Here is an 18,403-nt window from a genome sequence, read left to right as displayed (position 1 = left end):
GTACATGCGAAGAACATTGAATGACTCAGTCCCATAGTCTTATATCATTAATTCTATGCTTCTTGAAATGATTTACCAACCCACACTGATTATCACGGCCGTCTTGTTCTATATTTCCTTGGTTTCAGATTTGAGGGAAGTTGAACGCATTTCCGATTACGAAATTCATCTCTAATGAAAAAAGGCAATTTTAAACAGATAAAATGATGTGTATATAAAATAGATTTGGTATGAAATTCGAGAAGACGGGGTTTGCGGAGGCATTCTATATGTTGAAATATCCATCATGATTTGTGATGGATATGGCCTCCGATGAAGCCTGGCAGGAATCTTTACTTGAGCATCTCAGGATCAACAGTGTTGTTTCTGGAGAAAGAGGCATATTTCTCGAAATTATCCGTTCTTTCCAAATCATACTCCGGGTTCTTGGCCTTAGCCTTCAAATTGCGTCTGCGCTTGTAAATTCTTTTCATCCACTTCCACATTTCACAGCCAGCAAGATAAAGAAGACTGAAAGCGAATGCAAAGCCCCACTCTTGACCAATGGGCGCATGCAAAAACACTTTATCGTTGATGACTGGAATGTAAACAACGGGGAACACCGAAACAAATCCGCCAATGACTGACCAGAACAAAAATTGGTTTGCCCAAAGATCGATTGCTGTTTGTTTCCACCATGGATTGTCGGTTTCTTGTCTCATGTGAAACAAAGAATTGTCTGGGTGAATACATTCCCAAGCCAAGATAAGAGCGCCCCATGTCATGATAGCAAACGATGTGGATCTGCCTCTAAAAGCCAAGTTACAAAGGTCCAGGTCCGCACCGGTACTGTTACAGCCCAGACCAAGATCACCATCTCCGACAGCAAAAACGACCATTGTAAATCCAAGCATACAGCAGGCAGCCATCCAGATTCCGTAAGCCATCATATCAGCCAAAAGCTCTTTGGTGAACACTCTTCTTGTAGGGGGCTGCTCCAAAATTCCGTCGACGGCCTGTTCTTGACCCAATCCCATGGCTGGGAAACTCGAGGTCACCAACAACACCCACAACACCTCAACCGGGGACAAGGGAAAAACGGAAAAGCCAGACTTGTCTTTAAAAGCCAATCCAACCACCAAGTAGAACGCCTGTGCAACATTCTCAGCCAAAAGCTGTAAAATAAATTTCTGGATGTTTGCGGCCATACGACGTCCTTCTTCAATAGCATTCAAAATCGATGAGAAATTGTCGTCGGTCAAAACAATGTCTGAAGCGTCTTTGGCGACGTCAGATCCATTGAGTCCCATAGCAATACCAACATCTGCTTTCTTCAAAGAAGGCGAGTCATTGACACCGTCACCTGTCATGGCACAGTACTTATCACGACGATGTAAAGCTTCAATCATACGAACTTTTGTTTGTGGTGCGCACCGTGCAATAACCAAAGGCAATACAGGCAAAGCATCAATCTGTTCGTCAGTCAAGGCGTCAAAATCAGTGGCCGTCATACACATGGCCTTGACCACATCTTCGCTGTAATGATACAAATTGGAAGGGATAATTCCGACTTCTTGGGCAATTGCCTTAGCTGTGGATGGATGATCTCCAGTGACCATGTGGACGTTAATTCCAGCCTTGTGGCATAATTTCACAGAGTGAGCTGTCTCAAGTCTAGGTGGATCGTAGATACCAACCAAACCATGGAAGGTCAAATCAGTCTCAATGGAGCTACGGTCCTTCAAGTCGTCTTTTCCGTCAACGAAGTCTCTAGAGGCAAACGCCAATACACGCAAGCCCTGAGTCGACAAGGAGTTCATGTTGTCCTCGATTTCTTTCCTGTGCTCGTCGGTCATTGAGATGAGCTCGGAGGTATCGGTTAATTCTTCTGTGTTTCCCGTCCAACGTGTACATCTTTCTAAGATCCGCTCAACAGCTCCCTTTGTGAAAATTTTTGTTCTATCATTCATTTTGTAGACAGCAGTCATCCTCTTGATTGAGGAGTCAAAGGGAAATTCCTCGATGTGCTCAAAACCCTGAGCGATTTCATCTCTCGCGTATCCCAACCTGCAGCAAAAAACTTGGATAGCAATTTCTGTGGCATCTCCATGTGCCTTCCAAACGAGCTCACCGGAAGTCTCGTCCTTGGACTCAGAAACCGTGGCAATATTAGCCAAGGTGGCAACGTTGATCCAGTTTTTGAAATTCTTAGCGAACGAGACGGCGTTTTGTCTCTCGAGAGGCTTGAAATCGACTTCCTCGTCGGTCTCACTTATAAAATGAGGGGAGAACTTAGTGTGGGACAAGTCTCCTACAGTGGGGTTAAAAGGCTCATTGATGTTGTCCATGGCAAATGTTCCAACAGAAGGAACCCATACTTTCTTGGCAATCATCTTTCCTTGCGTCAAAGTTCCGGTTTTGTCCGAGCAAATGTCGTCAATACCACCCAATGCCTCCAAGGAATCCAATTTACGCACAATAACGTTCTTCGTGACCATGACTTGAGCGCCCACCGCCATAGTGACAGTCAACACTACGATCAAGGCCGAAGGGATCATAGCCAAGGCGACGGAAATGGCGTAGATCGCGACCTCCTTGGTCACGTCAAATTTTTGCGATGCCATGACCACGATGGCGAAGATAACAGCGATCCAAAACAACTCAATAGCAAGCCACGACAATGTCTTTTGCAAAGGCGTACCCTGGGATACACCCAAAAAGTTACCGATAATATCCTTCATGGTACCAAATACGGCATGCGTATATTCCTTTGAGGATGGCTTGCGGCCATCGGTTTTGTCGACCTTACGGATGAGTCCCGTGTTGGACTTCAAAGACTGAGCAATCTTTCCGATCTCAGTGTCTAAACCAGTGGAAACGGCCACACCGCTTCCACGCCCCTTGGACACGACAGAAGACGAGAAAACCATATTCAAACGGTCTCCCACCGGCACAGGAACAGAGTCTGTGTAGACATCATTCGCGTTCTTAGCTACTGGCAAGGACTCACCGGTCAAAAGGGCCTCGTCGGTCTCCAAGTTCATAATGTCGATCAAACGCAAGTCGGCGGGAATGGTGTCGCCAACCTTGACGTGAACAAGGTCGCCGGGCACGACCTCTTCGGTAGCAATGGTCAAGTCGTCGCCATTTCTGGTGACACGAGCCGTTGGCGAGGACAACGAGCGAAGCGAGCCCATTGTCTTCTCGGCCTTCATCTCCTGGTAAAAGCCGATTCCGATATTAATAACAACCACAGCAGCAATGACACCGCCGGAAATCCAATCCTGGATCGCAAGCGCAATCACCATGGAGATGATGAGTACCATGATCATGGCATTGAATGTCTGGTGCGCCAAAATCTTGGTGTAGCTGATGGAGTCGGCCTCACCGAGCGTATTGGCGCCGTACTGGCGAAAAGACTCCTCGACCTGGCTGGTCGTCAAGCCCTGGGTGCCGTCTGTGTGGAAGTTGGCAAGCACGCGAGTCGCCGAAAGCCTGTACGGCTGGAACTCGGTGGTCTTAGTGACTGCGGTGGACGACGACGACGCGTCGTCTGAGCCCGTGCTTCCTATCTTTCGATGATCTTGTAAATCATTATTTGATGCCATCACCGTTTAGGGGGAAAAAAATACGATGGATGAAAAATTAGTTCGATTCTGGCAGCTTTTTTCCGATGGGGCGAACCGTGCGACTTATGTAGTGCGGCAGTGCTCGCCGCGATAAGAGGGCCAGTTGACCAAGCGTATTTTTGTGGATGCGCGCCTCGCGTAACTGCGGTGGCAACTGCGGACCACGCACGGAACCCTTGAAACCAGTGCACCCCTTTTTTTTTGCCCCTGAGTGCCATTTCTCTATTAGCCGCCGACCTGGCGGCCTGGGACCATCGCAAGATTCTCCTGTTTTTTGCTGCCCAATTGTCAAGATTGCTGTCCTGGGACAAGACCGGCCCGTGCCAAGAACAAATGGCTCTATCAGCGGTTAGGTGCCCGGGGCCAGCACTATTGGTTGCACTTCTTCCGGCATGGATGCCCACGTGGCTATGGTGATGTGGGGCTGGCGAATAGTGGGAGGTGCACAGAGAAGAGGCGGTATTGGATCACGTGACTTGGCGCCTAGCGGCCTGGTTTACATGGTGCCTATTAAGCCCTGGTCGTATACGGTGGTGTGCGCTTCAAACCCAGGCTGCAAAGGGCCGTGGGGAACACAGCCCCCAATCCGGCATGTGAGCCAGCAAATGAGTGCAAACCTCCATTTGCAGTCGCCTGCACACAGAGACCCGTTTGGACGCGGGCTCTTCGCGCACGTAATCTGGGTGCTTTTCCTAATCGGGCAGGGCCATATTTTGGTCCAGCCTCGCGCCGGCAAAATGCACGATACGAATTGGGGCTTCGGAGGCCTTTGGCATGGACGGGCTGTTGTGCAACAATAAGGCCGCAGCGCAATCCACAATTGCGCCGGGCTGTCCTGTGTGGGGCCGTTTGTCTTGCCGCTTGCTGGACTGGCTGGTGCCTGCACCCATGGCCGGTTCATACAGTCGTGGTTGTTGGGCAATTCGCAGAATCCTGCCTGGCTCGTGGAAAGGCAAGGCGTGACGAGACACTGGTCGTGTGACGTCATTGCCATATTAGGAAATGCGGAGATGATTTCTCATCGATGATAAGAAAGGCTTCTCCATGTAGACTGGAGAACTTCCCCAGTACAGGACCCGATGGTACAGGATGCTGATAGGCTTTTGACAGAAGTTCGCTTGTCAATCGAATTTTGACAGAAGTTCGCCTGTCAAACGGCTTTTGACGGAAGTTCGCTTGACACAAATTTTCGACGTGCTTTCTTGTTTAAGCTTTCGATGCCCGTCATGTCTTGGCATTGAATCTAGTCGCTGCAAACAGCAAACATTTATTTTGATTACGATCCAAGAACACCCTTTTCAAACGAGGAGCCATTTGCAAGACTAGAGGGTACTGGAAGAACACCCGTGCAATACTCCAACAGAATGGGACATGAATGGCAGATCAAGTCAACTGTTTGAGTCCGGCTCGATATTGCGTCAAGCTGCCACGATCAACAAGCTCTTCGAGCTGCTTAAAAAGCAAGAAGAGTGGCCAGATCAAAAATCTTGAAAGCTTCAAATTGGAATTCGCAGCCGATTTTGTCTCCATGGTTTCATCTGATGATAGACACTACCCTTGCTGTCGGCGTGTCCAAACAAAGCCTGCCTTCTTACCGTCAGATGTGGCACGGACATCTGCGTTCAGCAATCATAATCCCAAGCGGCGCACAGACTGATGCTGTGAGTTACAATTCAGAACAGGAAAAGAGCATTTAGAACGGGTCATTCTGCTTGGCTGCTCTGACTAAACTGAACGATATAAGGGTAGTCTCGTAACATAAGCGAGCAAGAGACAGTATTTGTGACAATGGGTGATCTGCGGAGTCGAAGCACATTTTGATATCAAAAACAATTCTGAAAGGGCGCATATTCTATTGCGCACATGGATACCAGCATATGGCCGAGAGCTCAGTTCTGTGAAAAACAAACACATTCTACACAGGTTAAATTAGGAAACATTAGGGTTTCTTCACGAGAGGAAGGACGAAGTTATCTACATTTGTGTCGCAAATTTAACTTTCTCCCACTTTTCAGCACTACGACACATCTCACTAGTTTTCCGCAGACATGGCTATTATGCGAATCAATCATAACGGCAACTTTCAGAAGACTTACTTCAGCAAGACGGTTCCAAAACTGACTTGAAAGACCGCATATATTTTAAGGACTCTGGTCAGCAAGGGCTTTCAAAGTGACGGAAGGGATGTTGAAACTCAAAAGTCCCCGACCTTAATGTGGACTTTGAAGAATTTGCTTACCTTTAGCGTTCTTTTCAACACAGACAGTTCTATGAAGGCTTTTGTGATACACAAGCCTCGATAATATGAGCCGCTACAAGGCCCAGTCCAAATAGTATTCCTTTAAAGTTTTGTGGAAAAAAGAAGGATTCCGCGGGAAAAAATTAATACTAAAAACCGAAATTGCGTGAGCCAATTTAGCAGAATCACCAAGAAACTACTAGACTCGTGTCCAAGTCGTGTCTACTTTGCATAAATTCGCGCCGCTCGTGGCTTTGGTTACAACACGACCGGTTGCACCATATATCTATACGGCGCGTATTTCCAGAATTGCAAAGAACTAGGGAAGCAAGTGCACTGCCGTAAAACAAGAGTAACCAGAGCCACGAGCTTGTCCTGCTTCGAAACACTTCAAAATGCTGTTCCTGCACTCAAAGGTTTGTCCTCGTATCCTATTCTATGTTTATCGAGTATTGAATGGCCACATACCACCGATGATTTGAGGACCCAAAACTCAGCTGTTCTTCCCGCACTTTGATACACCAATCTGGCAAACTTACCTCACAGTATCTAACCGCTCACATCTACGCAGATTGTGGGTCATCAGAAGGACCCAGCGGCACAGGAGCACCCCTGGCGGCCCGTCACGTGCCGGGGTCACGTGCGCGTGTGGTGGCGCACCTGGTGCGCGTGAGCCCCTGCGTGTCACGTGCCAGGAAATTCCAGGTTCAAACGTGGTAGGAGGAACTACAACACAGGAACACACATATAGTTCAAGTGGAACAAAGGAGAACGCTTCGCTGATCTTAACCCCTCGTGCTTTTCAAAACAAGTTCTGAATCTCAAGGCCTCTAGTGAGAATGTCGTTTGCAGACTCTTTCTGGACCGAGGACTATCATCTGGGCCACAGAGTGCTCTTTGACGAGCTCTACGAAGGCGTAAAGGAAAACGAAGACTTCATTGCGCTTTTCACCCGTCGCATGGACCTGGAATTCCGGTACGGCATTGAGCTAGAAAATACGCCGTCGTCTCTAAAACTTTTGAGCACGCGGCACACCAACGATGACTATGTCTCCACTGTTAAAAACGCGTTTGATGAGCTTGGCCTGAACTTCCAGAGCGAGGGAGCACAGCACACGGCCATTGCAGTGAACATCCGTGAGTTGGTGCTCACCCCCTTCACAAGCTGGTGTAAGGAACATGAACAACGCGTTGGTTTCCTGGAGCTGGTGATCTCTGAGAAGTACAAGCAATACAGCACGGCAAAAGCTGCGTTGGAGAAGTTGCAGAAAAAGTATTTCAACAAATGCAGACTCGTGGAGGACTTCAAAACTCACTACACAGAAGAAGAGCTCGACCAGTTGCTCGCAGAAAGTCTGGTAGACGAGGATCAATCTTCGGAAACGGGTGACGGCTCAAACGACCTGGATCTGGAGGTGAAATACACTTTTGGCGGCGCCCACTTCACCCAAGCCACAACAAAGCAATTACTTGCCGATATTCTCACGAGCGTGGAGTTGATCTCGCACAAAGTGGCCATTCTTGGTACCTACCACAACGTTTCCAAAGGCAGTGCCATAACTCAGTGGCTCCTCGACAACTTGCCTGAGCTTAGAGGGAGTGTGGCCAAGGCGGAGGAATTCGGCCAGGACTTGATTACTCATGGGTTTATCCGCATGATCGGATCCATGAGTGCAAACAAAAACTTCATCAACTCGTCGCAGTTCTACTATCAGTGGAGGCCCCTGGTGTTTGAGCTTACTAAGCTCTCGGAATTTGACTTGTCTCGGTCACTGAAAAAGGACAACTATGACCCGATTGCTGCGCTGGGAAGCAGGACAAACCAATTCTCCACGTATTTGGAGGATATGAAGCAGGCTATCGGCGTAGCTGCAGTCGATTATAACGACAAGTCGCAGTATGCAAAGCTTGTGCATGAGGTGAACTCTTTAGATGCGCAGTACTTTGAAACCACAAAGCAGTTGGACACAGTGCGCTGTGAGTTCGAGGAAACTGCCATGGACCACTTGGCGTTTATGCAGAAGTGCGAGTTGGATCGGTTGAAAGCCATCAAAAAGGTCACGTTTGATTTCATTGCCACGTTTTCAAACAAGATCAGCTCAATGAAGTACTCATGTGACAAGTTACTTCTTGTTGAAGAGACGATTCATCCTGTGAGCGACCTCAAGTTCCTAATTGAAAATTATGCTACAGGTAAATTCCTGCCCCATGTGACATTATACGATAACTACTACAACTCGAATATCAAGCAGACTTTTGGAGTTGACCTCAACGTGAAGGCGAGATTAGACAAGAAAGCCGTGCCGCTCTTAATCCATGCCGTGCTCTCACACCTAGACTCAATTTATCCAGAACTAGAAAACGACGAGGAGAGAGTGAATCTTTGGACCAAGCCTGTCCACTTATCGAAAGTCCATCAGGTAAGACAACAATTAAATGAACTTACCGAGATTCTGCAAGTTTCTGAAATTTTGAAAGCCAGTGAGCCCATGATAGTGACAAATGTTCTCAAGCTTTATTTCATGGAGTTGCCCGATTCAATTGTGTCCCACACATTCTTTGACTTGATCAAGACGCTCTACCAAAACTATCCTGTGGGAAGTGAGGAATCCCATGCAGACAAATCCAGAGTGACTGGTTTGCAAAATACATTGATTGAGTTACCGGTGTGCAATTTGGCTACACTTGATGCCCTATTAACACATTTGAATCGTCTCGTGAAGATCATAAGCTCTAAGAACGAAGACTTGAGTTCTTCGTTACGCGACAGACTTTGTCGTGAATTTGGCGCTTTTGTTTTAAGACCTAAACAAGGATCGGCAGAGATTGAAGGGAAAAGTGTGCATGCATTCAATATGGCCACCGAAAACCTTCAACAAAACTTCATTGCAGACTTGTTTATACACAAAGATGTGATTTTTGGGGAATTGAGACGTCGGAACTCGCAAAAACCCCTGAGAAATAATTCAGTGAAAAGCGATGGAGTTAATTCTGCCTCTTCAAAGTTAAGGTTGAAACAAAGCTCAAAGTCAAGATTGGAGTCCAGAATGAAGAGCGCAGTACAGAATGCACATGAGAATCCTCAAGAAAAGAGACAAGACAGTGATGTCGATGTGGCTGAGCCAGCTCTGCCATCCACGCCGCCCCCACCGACACCTTCAAAATCAGCGACATCTGGTGGTGGTTCTGTACTCAGACGCTCTACTTCTCCAAACAAGAAGAAACTCAACACATATTTGGACAAGCAAACCAGTTCCATGCGCTCGTCTGAGTCGGCCAAAAGAAATTCAATGTACAGCTCTGCCAATTCTTCTCAAACAGATCACTCTCGTGATGGAAATGAAGCTCAAAAGAATAGTAGAAGCAAAGAAAACATATCTGGAACTGAAAAGTCTTTATCAAAGCAAAAAGAGCGGAACGAAGCAGACACAGACCAGGTGATAGTTGTGGATTAGATATTTGGCTGACCGACACTTTCCAAGTTTAAGAAATTGGTAGACTTCCTTAAAGGATTCTGAAGTGCATGTGGTCAATGCCCTATTAAATTGCAATTTGAATTTTGAAAACTCCATGATTTGAAAGAAATACTCCATTTGATCAACTAACATCGCTTTTACTTTGCTTGATGAGAAAAGACTGACAAATGCGCTAGACGATCAGAGGATGTAGTGCAACAGCGTTGTTGAATATATATTCAGCGTACTCAGTTGCCAGAATCTCAAATTGAAATTCTGATGTGCCATTGGTCAGCAACCCTTCTGATGTTGCATGTTGCTCAAAATCTTATATATTTATTTACATCCTCATGTATCATCTAAATATCCTCCAGACTGAAACTTTGGCGAAACCACAATGGTTTCGATGAAAAAAAAAAAAGTGGAATTGGGACTGCGAAATTTGCTACAGACACTAAATATTGTTGTCAACTAAAAGTGAGAAACCAGTAAGATTAAAAAAAATGAATTGTTTCTGACAATAAACTCCCGCTAGTGCATTAAAACCAGACAAAAAGATAATTGAAAAAGGTCGTACCCGGATTCGAACCGGGGTTGTTCGGATCAAAACCGAAAGTGATAACCACTACACTATACAACCACTTGATGTTCTGAAAAGAAACAAATTGTTCATATGGACTCGAATAGACTTGCAAAGAGCCTTTATTGAATGTTGTGCCCTTATGCACATCTTTTTACTTTCGATTCATGCGCCTTCTTGAGATTTCAGCGTAGCTTCCAATTTTTGTGGTAAATAGTCCGCGGGAGCTGTTTAAAGATTTTTTATATATATTTGTTATATAGTTTTGCCCCTTTAATCAGATGAATCTACCAAAAAAAAAGTTTGCTTCAATAAGTCTAGAGCGGTACTATCCCAACTGGGAACACTTATTCACCTGCTCATTTTCATTTTTTGCTTATGGTGATCAAAAACCGAGGATGATAGTAAAGAATTGAAATAGATTGTAAGAAACAAAATACATAAATATTAGTAAAGTAAAAAGTCTTCCATCAACTTCAGCAACCGAGAGCGTCATACCCTTAAAGTGTTACTTATCATTGATGTAGTCCATGAGCGAATGGAGAACGTTTTCCAAAGAAGAATAGAATGTGCAATAATCGTTTATGTCCACAAAATTGTTGCGCAAGTCGTAATATATCTTGTTGTTCAAATGTATGAGCTCAGTTTTCATATTATTGTTTTCCTCTTTATTGATTCGATTCCCGACTTGGCCTGAAATCTCATCAGTGACGTGGTTAGGACTCATACCTACAGCTGAACCATAATCAAACGCATTTCGCTCATTTTGGAATGATGTTTCACGGTTAAATGAAGACTCATCTTCAGCGTGTGGTGGCATAAGAGTCTGACCATTAACAACCATTGCAGGCTGGGGTACATCCATTATAGTGAACAATTCACTTGTGTTCAAGATACCCGCGACTTGATGATCCAAAAATTCAATTGCACATCCGCTAGCATTGCCGTTGGGAGGAGTTATACGTTTCACAACATTATACTTTTTTAGAATATATTCCCAAGTAGCATTGGTCAAGGATAACATTCTCTTGTACTTCTCATTTTTGAAATACTTGCGGTTGAGAATGAACAAGGTTTTGTTCACTAGCTTAACAAAGACAACTAGCTCAGTGTTCCCCATATACTCGTACTTGAGTTTAACACTCATAATTGCGAGAAGCAAAATTATTGAGTCTAATGGTATAGTTCGCTTCACGTACCAATTGAACTTTCCAAACTTAATAAAATCATTGTACTTCAAGAAATCATTCAAATTGTGCAAAATCGAGGGAATGAGGTTAGTCAGCAAATCATTATATGAGAACAGCTCATTCTGACTGAATCGAAGAAGACCTATTGACGAGTCTTGGAAGTTCTTTATTATGTTTGATTCTTGAATACGGCCAAAGGTATCTTCATACTGATTCAAAGATAAGGGTCCGCTCCTCAGAGTCCACGAAGCCACTTGCAATGAGCCATTTTCCACAGAGTCGCTGTGCCGATCTGTGAGAAGAATTTTTTTGTGCAAAAGCATCAATGCTCTGTCAGCAAAACTCCAAGAATGATGTTTCACAAAATTAAACATATTCATTTCAGCCACTGACTTTGGTGGGTTTTTCTTGAAATGAGTATTGATTTCCAATACTGCCTGGTGAATGAAAACAAATAGTGAAGAAATCTGGTCTCTGATTGTGTCAATCTCTTGACTTGAAATGTTTGAGGCAAGGCCGTTGTGCAATTGATAGACCAAATCGCTCAAGATTCGATCAAAGCGAAACTTCACACACATAGCAAGAGTGCTAACATTCAATTTTTTCCCAGCCAAAGAACCATTTTCACTAAATATTGGATCGTAATGATCCGGTATTTCCACATTGAAGTCAGAAAACCTGCAAACGGGAGGCAAGCAAAAATTGTGACTACTCAATGCATCAAGTCCAAAAATGACCCACCAAAGCTTGCGTCTGAAACCAACAACTTTCCAGTCCTGAATGCGAAGCGTCTTCACGGGGTCCTTATGCAAGTGCAAGAATTTAGCATAGCGGATGATCTGCGACATCTCCATGGTCGATGGATTGGGCGATGTAGACTGTATGATGACATTTCCAAGAAGCAATGGTGTCGACTTGAGACCATGCGGGTAGTTATAATGTTGACATATTTTGTTGAAGGCCTTCAAGTACCTGTCAATATCCTGGTTGAGGAGAAGATTGTCGTACTCCTCAAACTCGGAGATAGTAGATGCGTACATCACAGGGAAGTAGAGCGTGTAAAATTGAAGAAACTCGAAGTTTTCAGTGTCATCTTGAGAAGACGCTGGGGAGCTTCCATCAGGATCCATGCGAGCCCAAAACCGCTCATGCTCACGAACAAACTCGTCCATGTTCACCAAGATAGGAAGAAGGTCATGTACGGAATACAAGTAGCGCTGAACAAGCTCGAAGGACCTTTCGCGTTTCGGGAGGTGACTTATAAGACTCAGGAAAATATCACCATTGTGGTAGTTAACATTTGTGCCGTACAAATAGTTTACGGTGGTAGCAGGGTTTGATGAGTAGGGGTTCAACGAGTTTTCCTGTGCAGATCCAAGCGGAGCCAGATGCTGTTTGGACGCAGTGAGAGAGGTAGACATGTTAGTCGTGAGCACATTGCTCGACGTGGGCCCGTCCACGAAGTTGGCAAAAGCCGTAGATGGGGAAGTCACTTTCTGGGGAACGGGCCGGAGGATGTGGCCCGCAATGTTTGCTGAAGCCTCTGAAACTGACGGGGCAGGGGGCTGAGCGTGTGGATCCACTGCCGACTGCTTTCTTGGCGCAAGGCTTCCGCAATTGTCTGGTTTTATTTTACCGGGAAACCCCGATGATATGTGGGGCGACTTCAAGCCGCTGGTGAATTCCATTTCCTGAAGTGGGGTGTAACACATGGGGGCCATGGATAGCGCGTATGGGTCTTCGGAAGCACCCGTGTTGCTGGAGGTCGAGTGGTAGTTGGTGTGGAAGAACTTGTTACTGATGTTGCTGACAGAGTCTGTTGACGGGACGTGGCACACGGCGCCAGCGCCGGTGTATTCTGCACCGAGACCGAAGGCTAAAGTGTGCTCCGGTGGCTCAAGCGGCATGGGATGTCCAGCGGGCTCGGCCTGCGAGAACCCGTTCTCAGAAAAGCCGGGCAACTTGGGCACTGTCTCGGGCGAGAGCAGCGATCCGGAATAGCTCGTGAGGCCGGCCACAGAGCCGCGCGAGCCGTCGGGGTGCGCCAGGTACACGGACCCTGAGGTGGACACTGACATACGTGTTGCGGTGTCATTGGCGGCGTGTGCCTGTGCATCGAGCGACAGTGCTCGCGTGTGGGGCGGCGAGGGGTCGGTGGCAGCGGTCTGGGCAAGTGCTTGGTCCAGGCCAGGCTGCGTGGTCCGGTCTGATCCCAGGCCCAGTGTCCGGCGCGCTGTCGGAGTGCGGCCACCGCGGCTGACCCGCTTGTTGACGAAGTAGCGGCACTCGGAATCGGAGCGCAGGCAGCTGGCACACACTGGGTGGTCGCGGGAGCACTTGATTTTCTTTTTGTGGCAGGCCACACAGCTATGCACTTTGCGCTGGCGAGACCGCTGGTGTTTTATGACGTTGCCGTCCGCGAGCACAGTCATGGCGGCGGCCGTGGCGGCGGCGGTGTCCGGCTGCGAGTGGCCGGGCTCGCCTGTTTGAGAGGAAAGGGTGGGTCTGGAAAGCGTGGCATCAAAGGCAGTGCCGGAGTAGGGCGATATGAGCGAGGCGCCAGAGGCGTCGCTGGCAGCTACTTCCATTGTTCGAGGCAACGGAGAGTGTGGCCAGCGTGGGGGCAGCTTGCGTGATAAGGGGTGAAAAAAGGCCGCAGCAAGGAGATGGGAACTAGCAAGCGAGAAAAAGCGCAGGACACGAAAAGAGGCGCGGGAACCAAAAGGATTCGCGGACTTAGAAGGACGGAGTGGACCGTAGCAACCTGAAGGGCGGGGCTGCCAAATGACGGCTGATGAAAGTGCGCGGGGCTGACGGGGCGTAGGGTCAGTGAGCGCGGGGCCCGTGATACGGGGATAGTATGGGGCCGATCTGAAGTTCGGAGATAGGCCGGAGGGGCTCGGGACGACTACTTCGGTCAGCTCCGAACAGTCCGGGGCGCGGGGCAAGTGTAGCTTCAAAAAAAAAAACACGGAATCTGAGGAGACAGAAAGTCGGAAAGAAGCAAGGGGTGCTTCTCTCTATTTTTTGCTTACTCGATTCTTTAGCGCCCGAAAAAGCCTGTGGTGCTGCGAAAATAGCCGGGGTTAGGAGTGCGGTCACTCAACGGCCGGCGTTAGGAGTGCGGTCACTCAACGGCCGGCGTTAAGAGTCACGCAGCGCGCGATCCCACAGTAAGCGCTAAACAAGTCCACGGGGGCATTTCTTTCTTTTTTTTTTTTTACAGCCCTTGAATCTTTTGTTAGCCGCCGAGGGTCAGTTCGGAGAGTTCATCTTTTGCTTGTTTGTTGTGTTTGGTGGACCGGCTGGAAGAAGGAATCGAAGACTTGTGATTTCTGAGGTTTGCCATTGGTCAGCTGCTTGTGGGGTAAGACACCAGAATACGGGCATTCCAGGGCACGACAAACCAAGCGACCTGGGATTAGCGGGAAAAGAACAAGTGAATGAAAAAAGCTTTGCTGCAACAAGAGCGTCTTTAAGCCTTTGTTCTGCGGCCTTTTTCTTTTGTGTTCCACGCTTTTATTCTCGGTTATTCTAAACTCGTATTCTCGTTTTCGCGAGCTCTTATTGTTGTTCCTTCTTTATCTTCGCTTTTTTTTTCGCTTTTTTTTCGGATTCTTTCGCTATTTTTTGTGCCGCATCCCCGGCGTTTGGCGCGCACCGGAGCCCTCGGATTAAGCAAGCGCTCGTATTCCCCCACCGAGACTAGTCACGTGATATGCATCACGTCGCCTTTTGCATGGCATAAAGGACAATAAATCCTTTCTCGAGAAAAGGCTTTCCTAATCTCTTTTTTTCCTCCAGGGATCAAAGCATAGTTGTATCCAAAGAATTTCAAGTACTCATAGTTGAACTGAGAAACCTGATACTGAAAGATGGATGCGGCAGCGCAGATACCGGATGTTTTGCCGCGCCGCCGCTATGGTCACGTGATACGCCGGGTCTGTCACGGGCAACCGGGCCTATAATAAAGACCAAGCCTGGTAGCGATGATTCTTCACTTTTTGCTCCAGACATCATGTGCGGGCATGAACCGGATGTACTGCACATGAGGCTGCATCCAGAACTTGTATTAGTTGGCGGGCTTTAGATTTCCGTCTTGCACCGCTCGCCTGGTTTCGGCAATGCAGATCCGAGTCTTGAATCGGCTTTATTGGAGGTGTATTATTCACACTTCGGGCAGCACTGAATCACCATATCACGGCTTGTCAAACAGCGGCTTGCGCCCAGTATCAAGACTACCAATAAGGGCAAGAGAAACTCCATATCTGAAGCTATAAATCGGAGTCAAAATCAGATAAGTAATATTTCAGGATTCGTGTCTCTAAACTACAACCCCCAACAAGTTATAATTGTTTCCAAGATTAACTGGATATTGTAGACAAACTCATGAAACGTGTGGATAATTTTGTTTTAAAAAAACACGAATCGAAACTTTAAACACCTATACCACGTAGTATAGAGCTTTCCTAACAGTATTTCTGCAAGGAGATGGATTTGCCAGCTACAGCAAGATTGCCCCGGGTATAGGATCCAAAAGCCAAGTTATAAGAGTCATTCCTTTCTCATCAGACATACATGATCCCAAAGCGTAATCATCTTCAAAACCATACTCATCCCAAAAGTACACCCGGTCTCAGCAGCATACATGGTCTCAGAACATGGTCTTAAAAGCATACATTTTCTGAAGAGCATACAAGATTTCAGGAACAAAACAGGATTTTATCAACATACATCAGGCGTAGATGAGCTTGGCGTGTCCTTCCCTGCGGTCAAACACCAGCTTCAAAGAAGCGCTACACTAGGATCTAGCATGAATAAAATAAAACATTACGTATCGTATTAAACTCCGGCAGGAGTGTTCTGTTGCCCCGAAGACAACACGCCCTCCCCGGCCTTGTCAGAGGAGGTGTTGGAAGAAACATCCTCCTTGACATCGAATCCGTCCTTCTCCGCGTCGCCATCATAGAGACCCAATTGCGTGCCTTGTTCCTCAATTTCCTTGAGGGAGAGCTTGGGCAACGTGGCCGCAACTCTCCATGGCTGGCGCCCGTCCACGTGCGCCTTGGCAAAGATGATGTCGATTTCCTCCAAGGTTCTACCGGCGGTCTCGGGGTAGTAGAAGAAGATGACCGGAATGAAGAGGTAGTTCATCACAGCGAAAAACAAGTACGCGCCCCACGCGGACGTGTTCATGAAGATGGGCGTGAACATCACCACACCGAAGTTGCAGATCCAGTTGGTGCAGGTGGACACGGCGGTAGCCACGGTTCTGGTTCTCATGGGGTTGATCTCAGGAGGGTAGATCCAAGGCAACGGCAAGATGGTGAAGCCGAAAAACGTGATGAACAAGAAGATACCCACGGCCGCACCCTTGGCGTTTTCCGTGGTGGGGTTCACCAAGCAGGCAAACGAGATGGTGAAAGAGATACCCTGGCCCAAGGCTCCGACCAAAAACAAGTTTCTTCTGCCAAACGTGTCGATCAAGAAAAACGAGGGGATGGTCAGGAGCGCATACACGGTCGAGAACACACCGCCGAGAATCAACGACAATCTTCTCTGGCCGTTGAAGATGGTCGTCTCAAACAACACCGTGGAGTAGTAGATGGCCGCGTTGCATCCGGTGAACTGCTGGAAGAACTGCGTGGACGCACCAATGGTCATTCTCTGGAAATGCTGCGTCTTGCCGCCCGAAAACAAGTCCTTGAAGCCGACCTGCGATCTGGAGAAACGGTTGACGGCCTCCTGCACCACTGTGACTTCGGCGTGCACCTCGTCCGAATCGGCAGGCACGGCGTTCAACTTGCCCAAGATGTACATGGCCTCCTCCTTTCTGTTTTTGGACACCAACCATCTGGGCGACTCGGGCAAGTAGTACACTCCGGCAAACAAAATGGCGGCAAAGAAAATCTGGAACGCCACGGGGAATCTCCACTGCACGGAGCTGTCCACGTACGAGAGTCCAAAGTCCAACCAGTACGCCACAAACGTACCAACGGCCACCACGGAACCCTCCAAATTGACCAATCTGCCTCTGTTCTCGGCCCGGGACATCTCGGATTGCCACACCGGAATGGTGGCTGTATTCAACCCGTTACCAATACCGGTGATGACTCTGCCCACCACAAACTGGCCCAAGCCCCAGTGCTCTCTGAACGCAGAGACGGAGATCACCGTACCAAGAATAATGATGAGCGAGCCCGAGAAAATCATGGGTTTCCTGCCGTATTTTTCTCCGCGGAAAAGCGCAAATAAAGCACCGAAGAAACATCCCAATTCGTAGCACGAAGTCACGGCACCTTGGATGACAGTGGCATAATGCGACTCACCTTTAGTGGGTGGGAATTCGTCGTTGAACTGGTCACCGGTGATGATACCGGCCATCAAACCTTGGTCATATCCAAAAAGAGAGAAACCGGTGACGGCAACAATAGTAACTGCGAGTCTGAGGGGTCTGCCCTCAAGACCGAAATGTGCGGTTCTATCTATGAGACCCATACTGACAAGATATGTGAATCAGAAAGAAATGTGCTAGTTTAAGTCGGGGATAGACGGAGGAATGTCCTACTTTAAATACGATTTCCGGCTCACGTATTTGGGTTTACTCTATATAGCGGCCGGTCATTTGCAGCTTAAGCACGGGAGCCGTACGCAGAAGCTGCAGCATTATGTAATTGTGCCTTCACCATGCATACACAAGGTATAGCGAGCCGTCGGCCTGCGACGAAATGCTCTCAACTGCTGACGGCACGACATGGGCAGATGGCCCGAAACCTGGGGAAGCCGCGCGCCAGAAAAACACAGAGAAGTGGTGTTCGTAAATAACCACATAAAAGCTATAGCCAGACTTCTTGTCCTCGACTCTTGTTGTTTTCCACCCCTTGAAGTTTATCCTCACGATTGCTATGCTGAAGACCTTATTCTCTTGTTTGAATGTACGGCGGCGGCCGGTGTGCATTTCGGCTCACAAGCGTGCAGATAAGCGTGCATGCATAGTACTCTAGGGTCTGTGTGCCGGAAAACTCCCGCGGGCCAGCCTCTTCTTCACGGCAATACTTTTGGTTCTACGGGACATGGGCTAATGTTCGCGGTTGGCCTGCCGGCCACAAGCAGAGGGGCTTATTGGCAAGATCTCCTGACTTTCTCGACCTAGCCCGGGTCTGGATTTTTCGGCACTGATTGTTAGCATCAAGTATGAACTCTCTCGCCCCACTTGAGGCATGTATTGTAAAAAAGTGGGGTATACAAATAAAGTTGCTCAAAAAAAAAAAAAAACGTTAGACACATCGGGAAAAGGAAAGATTAAGCTTTCATAAATCCGTGTATTTTAG

The 18,403-nt window shown here is 47.5% G+C and overlaps 4 protein-coding genes and 1 non-coding gene across 5 annotated transcripts; 1 reads left to right on the top strand and 4 right to left on the bottom strand.

The window, feature by feature from the left end:
• Positions 1-298: 298 nt before the first annotated feature.
• Positions 299-3,850, bottom strand: METBIDRAFT_31011 (P-type ATPase 2). Its single transcript, XM_018855752.1, has one exon. The coding sequence runs from the start codon at positions 3,585-3,587 to the stop codon at positions 333-335; it is 3,255 nt and encodes a 1,084-aa protein (XP_018712538.1). The 5' UTR covers positions 3,588-3,850; the 3' UTR covers positions 299-332.
• A 2,836-nt stretch (positions 3,851-6,686) lies between these two features.
• METBIDRAFT_39195 (uncharacterized protein) lies at positions 6,687-9,302 on the top strand (the record flags this gene model as incomplete). Its single annotated transcript, XM_018857109.1, has 1 exon — positions 6,687-9,302. The coding sequence occupies one exon, from the start codon at positions 6,687-6,689 to the stop codon at positions 9,300-9,302; it is 2,616 nt and encodes an 871-aa protein (XP_018712537.1).
• Positions 9,303-9,870: 568 nt separating this feature from the next.
• METBIDRAFT_t94 lies at positions 9,871-9,942 on the bottom strand. The gene has a single exon. It is a non-coding gene; the product is annotated as a tRNA-Gln (tRNA).
• Positions 9,943-10,390: 448 nt separating this feature from the next.
• METBIDRAFT_40311 (uncharacterized protein) lies at positions 10,391-13,660 on the bottom strand (the record flags this gene model as incomplete). The annotated part of the gene is made up of 2 exons (XM_018857256.1): positions 10,391-12,693; positions 13,153-13,660. 2 exons carry the CDS (start codon positions 13,658-13,660, stop codon positions 10,391-10,393), a joined length of 2,811 nt encoding a protein of 936 aa, XP_018712536.1.
• Positions 13,661-15,605: 1,945 nt separating this feature from the next.
• Positions 15,606-17,964, bottom strand: HGT10 (glucose-inactivated glycerol proton symporter). The gene has a single exon (XM_018855751.1). It carries the CDS (start codon positions 17,568-17,570, stop codon positions 15,915-15,917), a length of 1,656 nt encoding a protein of 551 aa, XP_018712535.1. The 5' UTR covers positions 17,571-17,964; the 3' UTR covers positions 15,606-15,914.
• Positions 17,965-18,403: the final 439 nt, after the last annotated feature.

Source organism: Metschnikowia bicuspidata (genome assembly GCF_001664035.1).
Source record: "Metschnikowia bicuspidata var. bicuspidata NRRL YB-4993 chromosome Unknown METBIscaffold_2, whole genome shotgun sequence".
NCBI classification, from domain to species: Eukaryota; Fungi; Ascomycota; class Pichiomycetes; order Serinales; family Metschnikowiaceae; genus Metschnikowia; species Metschnikowia bicuspidata.
Note: the sequence above shows the minus strand (reverse complement) of the source record. Positions and strands in the feature narration are given on the sequence as shown.